The following is a 7,500-nucleotide window of genomic DNA, read 5'->3' as shown; positions in this document are numbered from 1 at the left end:
TCCACTCTATTCCATCTGTTTCTATAATACTACACACGGTATGTCTCCACTCTATTCCATCTGTTTCTATAATACTACACACGGTATGTCTCCACTCTATTCTATCTGTTTCTACAATACTACACACGGTATGTCTCCACTCTATTCCATCTGTTTCTATAATACTACACACGGTATGTCTCCACTCTATTCCATCTGTTTCTATAATACTACACACGGTATGTCTCCACTCTATTCTATCTGTTTCTATAATACTACACACGGTATGTCTCCACTCTATTCTATCTGTTTCTACAATACTACACACGGTATGTCTCCACTCTATTCCATCTGTTTCTATAATACTACACACGGTATGTCTCCACTCTATTCCAACTGTTTCTATAATACTACACACGGTATGTCTCCACTCTATTCCATCTGTTTCTATAATACTACACACGGTATGTCTCCACTCTATTCCATCTGTTTCTATAATACTACACACGGTATGTCTCCACTCTATTCCAACTGTTTCTATAATACTACACACGGTATGTCTCCACTCTATTCCATCTGTTTCTATAATACTACACACGGTATGTCTCCACTCTATTCCAACTGTTTCTATAATACTACACACGGTATGTCTCCACTCTATTCCATCTGTTTCTATAATACTACACACGGTATGTCTCCACTCTATTCCAACTGTTTCTATAATACTACACACGGTATGTCTCCACTCTATTCCATCTGTTTCTATAATACTACACATGGTATGTCTCCACTCTATTCCATCTGTTTCTATAATACTACACACGGTATGTCTCCACTCTATTCCATCTGTTTCTATAATACTACACACGGTATGTCTCCACTCTATTCCATCTGTTTCTATAATACTACACACGGTATGTCTCCACTCTAGTCCAACTGTTTCTATAATACTACACACGGTATGTCTCCACTCTATTCCATCTGTTTCTATAATACTACACACGGTATGTCTCCACTCTATTCCATCTGTTTCTATAATACTACACACGGTATGTCTCCACTCTATTCCAACTGTTTCTATAATACTACATACATGATAATACTACACCAGTATTTATTTTTCCTGTAGAAAGGCATAGGCCACAATGAAGGCTCTTTCGAACATCGTGAAGATGTCAATTTAACTAATTCCATATTTCAGTTATACCATGGTGGCTTTTGGGTTTTTTCCACAGTAAAACACTATCCTCCTAATCAAAACATTTGACACCATATTCTAAGGTGTTTGTCCACTGCTGTTAGATAAAATGGCACATGGCGTAACAGTAGTAAATCAATGAGAATTCAATTAAGTCTTAAGGTGACAGGAGACTTAATGTAATTTGGCTGTTACTTAAATTAACATGCTAGTCAAACATGTCCTGGTAATTGTGTGGATAACTTAGGTTTCTTAGCTCTATAGGAAAGAGATGCACTCCTCCCAAGAGTGTTTGACAATTATAATAGCAAGTAGATATTCTTCTGTGTGTGTGTGTGTGTGTGTGTGTGTGTGTGTGTGTGTGTGTGTGTCCGTCCCAGACTTAAAGTGGCAGGAAACACTGTGTTCTATTAGCGTAGCATGTTGCTAATGAGCAGTGAGGTTAAACAGGGACTGTTAACACACACACACACATCTACATCTTTATATGTGAATCACGTACAGTAGCATTTCTTAAGGGTTCCCATCATTAATGCAGAAGATTAGCATTCAAAGAATTAATTATGTCCCTGCCCTTCAAAATGCTAATACCAGCTTTCTGTTGTTGTTACACTGGCTCACCTTTAACAAACTGAAAGAAATATTGACTAACAACTAAAACCTTATAGTTTTGATCACAAACTTGTCTGCATCACTTCTTCATTAGTTTCTGATCCTAAATATATATTTTTTTCATTAACAGACATCTCCAACAGTAACCACTTAGCAAACATTTTTATCCAAAGTGGCCTACAGGTGACATACAGTATAAAGTGTATTCAATATGAGTCCCCATGCAGAAATGTAACACACACAAAGAAGTCTGTTGTGAAGGACTCCAGCTGCTATCAGTCTCCGTCTGGGTCATCGACAGCATGGATGAACACTTAAGCACAAAATCAATTAAAAAAAAACATTTCTCTAAGGAGTCGCACGTCCAAGCCCTCTCTGGGGTGCACTTGTGGCAGGAGGGCTGAAATGTTCCCATGTTCCCAGACTCTCCCCCAATCCTCCGCTCGCCAAATAGTGAACCGTCATCCCACGGCCAGCAGAAGCAATCTGTTCTTTCATTTTTCAGCGTGGCTGGGCCCGGCCCGAGATTGATCGCCACATATGGCCCCAGAAAACAAACTGTCAATACGTTGAGCGCTGGAGAATTTGAACAAATAGCCGTCCTCCCATTCAAGCCGCCCATTGCATCCCATTTAACAGATTCTATTGACAGTTTCCTTCTTGTAATTAAAGGGAAAACTACTGGCCGGCAATCAAGATAAAGTTCAAAGATGGGGTCACCGGGAGGAGAGGGGGAGGGAGAAGGGAGAAGAGGGCTAGGCAGGACTGTCGATGCCGGACGACATCAGAGGCGGTTATTGACATGCGGGGTCCTAATGATCGCGCCTTATTTAACAGGCATCTGAGGAGACCACTATGCTAATTGTAAAAGGGACAGCCACTACTACGCTTCAGGGAGTGTGTGTGTGTGAGTGTGTGCAGGTGCGTGTTTCACTGTCTGAATGTATGTGTCTGCTGTGGGGATGTATTTAAATCACCTCTTTGACGGTGCTTCTCTTATGAGTCTCATGGGAGGAGGGGAGGTGGAGGAGGGGAGGAAGAGGAGGGGAGGGAGAGGAGAGGAGGAAGAGAAGGGGAGGTGTAGGAGGGGAGGTGGAGGAGAGGAGAGTAGGAGGGGAAGTGAGGTGGAGGAGAGGGGGAGGTAGGGGAGGGGAGGTTTAGGAGGGGAAGAAGAGGAGGGGAGGTGGAAGAGTGGAGGAGGAGGGGAGGTGGAGGAGGGGAAGAAGAGGAATGGAGGTAGAGGAGAAGGAGGAGGAGGTGGAGGAGGAGGAGGAGGAGAGGTGGAGGAGGGGAGAAAGAGGAGGGGTGGAGGAGGGGAAGAAGAGAAGGGGAGGTGGAGGAGGAGGAGGAGGTGGAAGAGGGGAGGAAGAGGAGGGGAGGTGGAGGAGGGGAAGAAGAGGAGGGGAGGTTGAGGAGAAGATGGAGGAGGAGGAGGAGGAAGAGAAGGAGGAGGAGGAGGAGGAGAAGGAGAAGGAGAGGTGGAGGAGGGGAGAAAGAGTAGGAGGATTCAGATCTTAAGTCTTCTTTTCTGACACCATGTCCTTACATACCTTCTGATAGTGGAGAAATGGTTTGGAGAACGAAACAAACAACGCCAGAGTTGGGGGTTTATTTCCAGCCTGGGCCACATAAGTCACTTTGGATAAAAGCCTCTGGTAAATGACTACACTATCACATTTAATATATTTGTATTACAAGAGCAAGGACAAGAGACGATGGGGACTGATTCATAATGTTTTACAATTGTACCACTGAGGCAACTGTAATATCAGCTTTCAAAATGAAATACATGAAATATCACTTTGATATTTCATAGAGATTAGATGGAAGCATGAATCATACTCAGGATGTTAACAAGACTGGAAACAGGACAACACCCAGACATAACAGGAAATCATAGAGTTATAGAATACAGGTACAGCTATGGTTTAAATCCAGTACCATTTCTGAGAATCTTGTTTAGTATTTACTACAATGTAGTTGAGTGCCAACAGCTACTCAGAAGTGTGCCTGTCTGAGTTGGTTTAAGAGAGTGCATGAGGAAGGGACTGTGTGGACGTGTGTGTGTGTGTTCTCACCTGAGTTAGCCAGAGCGATAGCCTTGAGAGTGACAAACTCTTCCTTCTCCAGCTTCATGGCTTTGTATTTCTTCACCAGTTGCAGTATGGCGTTGTTGAGATCAAGAAGACCTGCCAGCTTGGACTGGTCCTCGTCCATGATGTAGTCCTCAGCATACACCAGCTTGTCCTCGAAGGACAGCGAGCGGTACACCACACGCAGGATCAGAATCTCCATCCACGCACTCTGCAGTAGACTCATCTGGTCTGCCAGCGACAGCGTGGAGAAACCTGCGGGAGGGAGAGAGAGAGGGCGGGGGAGAGAGAGGGAGAGAGAGAGAGAGAGAGAGAGAGAGAGAGAGAGAGATAGAGGGCGGGGGAGAGAGAGAGAGAGGTTAAACCCACTGGATAATACAATCAATTCAGAACAAAAATTAGGCTGCTGTTTAAGTCTGGGTCTAGGACTAGGTATGGTCCTCAGCTGTTCTGGGGTCTGGGTCTAGGCCTTGGACTGGGTCTAGGCCTGGGTCTAGGACTGGGACTTGGTCTAGGTCTGGGACTTGGTCTAGGTCTGGGACTTGGTCTGGGACTTGGTCTAGGTCTGGGACTTGGTCTAGGTCTGGGACTTGGTCTAGGTCTGGGACTAGGTCTAGGTCTGGGACTAGGTCTAGGTCTGGGACTAGGTCTAGGTCTGGGTCTAGGTCTAGGTCAGGGACTTGTTCTAGGTCTGGGACTAGGTCTAGGTCTGGGACTAGGTCTAGGTCTGGGTCTAGGTCTGGGTCTAGGTCTGGGACTAGGTCTAGGTCTGGGACTAGGTCTAGGTCTGGGTCTGGGTCTGGGTCTGGGTCTGGCCTAAACATCATTGTCATTCGGGCTGTGTGTTGAAGCCAGAGGAAGTTCATCCAGCCTCTCCAGCACCATACCAAGGGCCTCCTCCTCCTCCCTAGCCCAGCGCCCAGGGCTCTCCTCTGGGGACGGAGGTGTCTTATCTCCAACTGAACACACACACCATGGATCAATGCTAGCCATCACCACCCCTCACACTCTAATTGCTAGTCTGAAAACTCCTACTCTCTCTTTACTCTTCTCCTCTCTCCCTCTTCGTGTCTCTCACTCGCTCCCTCTCTCGGTCTCACTCAACATGCCTCCTGTCTTTGCTTTCACTTTGCTTCCCCCACTTTGTCTTTCCTTCCTCTCTCTTTGCTTCCCCCACTCTGTCTTTCCTTCCTCTCTTGGCTTCCCCCACTCTGTCTTTCCTTCCTCTCTCTTTCCTTCCCCCACTCTGTCTTTCCTTCCTCTCTCTTTCCTTCCCTCACTCTGTCTTTCCTTCCTCTCTCTTTCCTTCCCCCCACTCTGTCTTTCCTTCCTCTCTCTTGGCTTCCCCCCACTCTGTCTTTCCTTCCTCTCTCTTGGTTTCCCCCCACTCTGTCTTTCCTTCCTCTCTCTTTCCTTCCCCCCACTCTGTCTTTCCTTCCTCTCTTGGCTTCCCCCCACTCTGTCTTTCCTTCCTCTCTCTTGGCTTCCCCCCACACTGTCTTTCCTTCCTCTCTCTTGGTTTCCCCCCACTCTGTCTTTCCTTCCTCTCTCTTTCCTTCCCCCCACTCTGTCTTTCCTTCCTCTCTCTTGGCTTCCCCCCACTCTGTCACCTCTACCTTTTTTTCTCTACATCTTTCCCTTCTATCTATGCAAATGTTCTCTTTCTCTAGATCTCTGTATTTGTATTTGTGTTATTGGGTTTGCGGGATCTTGAACACAAATGGAAGAAGTCAGTATGGTTATGATATTGCAGAACAGATTTACGAACATGTGTATCTCTGTCTCTCCCTCGCTTTCTCTCTCTCTCTCTCCCTCTCTCTTTCTGTCTCTCCCTCGCTCTATAATGGAACACCTGCCCACTCACATCTCACCTCACAGCTGTCCTCTCCTCTCTCTTTCGCTCACACACCTGCTCATTCACACCTGTGTGTGTGTGTGTGTGTGTGTCTAAACAAGCCTTCCGGAGGCACACAGAGGGGGCTGTCCAGGTGCACACCTGTCAGACTTCTATCTCCAACTCACATAACGTTTTGTGTGTGTGTGTGTGTGTGTGTGTGTGTGTGTGTGTGTGTGTGTGTGTGTGTGTGTGTGTGTGTGTGTGTGTGTGTGAGATAAGCTGAGGCATTCAGCAGGTGGAACTGGCAGATGAGGAAGAAATGCTTAACAACATCTCTTGTGCTGAGACTCCTCAGGAGATGACTGTGTGAGTGTGTGTGTGTGTGTGTTTGAGCGTCAGGTGTGTGTGTGTGTGTGTGTGTGTGTGTGTGTGTGTTTGAGCGTCAGGTGTGTGTGTGTGTGTGTGTGTTTGAGGCGTGTGTGAGCAGCGTGGTTTCTTCTTCTCTCTCCCAAAGCTGATCAGTAGTGGCAGATAGCTCATTATGTTGGAGTTGCAGGCTATTGTTTCAAACAACTGTTAATTTACTATCCACTACTGCTAACATTGCTGATCGCATTAGAAACTGTGGAGGGCTGAGAAACAGTTGGTGTGCGCACACACACACACACACACAGACACACACACACACGGAAGGAGCAGTGTGAGCCAGTTGGCAGCACCTCCACTACTCCTTAATAAAATCATCAGAAGGGATTAAGGATGAATTTCTTAAGGGGGTCTTTAATACCCCACTCCTCAGCAGGGGATGGAACGAGAGATGGGAGCTGGCAGGCAAAAATTAACACACACACACACACACGCACAAAAGCAAGCATGCGTGCAAACACACGCACACACACACACAAAAGCAAGCATGCGTGCAAACACACACACACAAACACACACACATTACACCTCCTCTTACATCAAGGAGGGAGGAGAGGGAGGAGAGGACAGAGTACCGTTTTGTTAGAGGGGTGTAAACCAAATCAAGAGGATTTCTAGTTGTTGTCCAGTAAATAAAAGCTGCTTGGAGATACAGCAATGTTGTTCTGTTGTATGTAGTAATGAGTCATTAGGTTTGCAGTGGAAAGCAGAGAGTCACAATAATGGGGGGAATCTGAGGAAGATTAACTGAGAGAGAGGCAAAGGAGGGTAAAGAAGAGTGTGTGTGTGTGTGTGTGTGTGTGTGTGTGTGTGTGTGTGTGTGTGTGTGTGTGTGTGTGTGTGTGTGTGTGTGTCGGTGGAGGGGTGGGGTGGGGCTGTAGCATGGCAGATGGACAGACTCCATAGCCTGGAGTCTCTTCCTGTGCCCCACCAAACCTCCTATACACACACACACACACACACACACACACGCACACACACAGCGATGTTGGTAAATAATTAGATTTACACATTTCCCCCACAATCTCTACCCATCTCCCCTACTCCCCTCCAACCACACCAATAATTAAAAGCACCATGATTAGTTTATTGAGTGGAAGAAGGAACGTTTTTTTTTTATTGAGGTCCGTCAACGATGTTATCAGGAGCAATAGCTCGGCATCCCTAGCTGTCATGGCCGCGCAGCCATGCAATTCTTCTTATCAGCCTGATTAATACAAATGCTGCTTCAGGACTCATTCATTAACAGATACGCATCTCTGTTCCCATGGCCAATCGATACGGCGGAGAAAAGGAGCATCAATGTGAATTTAGTGCTGATGATGGAGGGAGAGAGGTATTGACGCGGGAGAGAG

At 46.3% G+C, this 7,500-nt stretch overlaps 1 protein-coding gene across 6 annotated transcripts in view; it reads right to left on the bottom strand.

Annotated features, from left to right (window-relative positions):
• The window catches only part of LOC139383558 (estrogen-related receptor gamma a), a 187,447-nt gene that overhangs the window by 5,111 nt on the left and 174,836 nt on the right, over positions 1-7,500 (bottom strand). For all 6 annotated transcript variants that reach the window (XM_071128148.1, XM_071128145.1, XM_071128144.1 and 3 more), the window contains one exon: positions 3,868-4,137. In XM_071128148.1, the coding sequence (XP_070984249.1) occupies positions 3,868-4,137 (270 nt within the window). The remainder of the gene's footprint in view (positions 1-3,867; positions 4,138-7,500) is intronic.

This window comes from Oncorhynchus clarkii, chromosome 25 (genome assembly GCF_045791955.1).
Source record: "Oncorhynchus clarkii lewisi isolate Uvic-CL-2024 chromosome 25, UVic_Ocla_1.0, whole genome shotgun sequence".
In the NCBI taxonomy this organism is placed as follows: Eukaryota; Metazoa; Chordata; class Actinopteri; order Salmoniformes; family Salmonidae; genus Oncorhynchus; species Oncorhynchus clarkii.
Note: the sequence above shows the minus strand (reverse complement) of the source record. Positions and strands in the feature narration are given on the sequence as shown.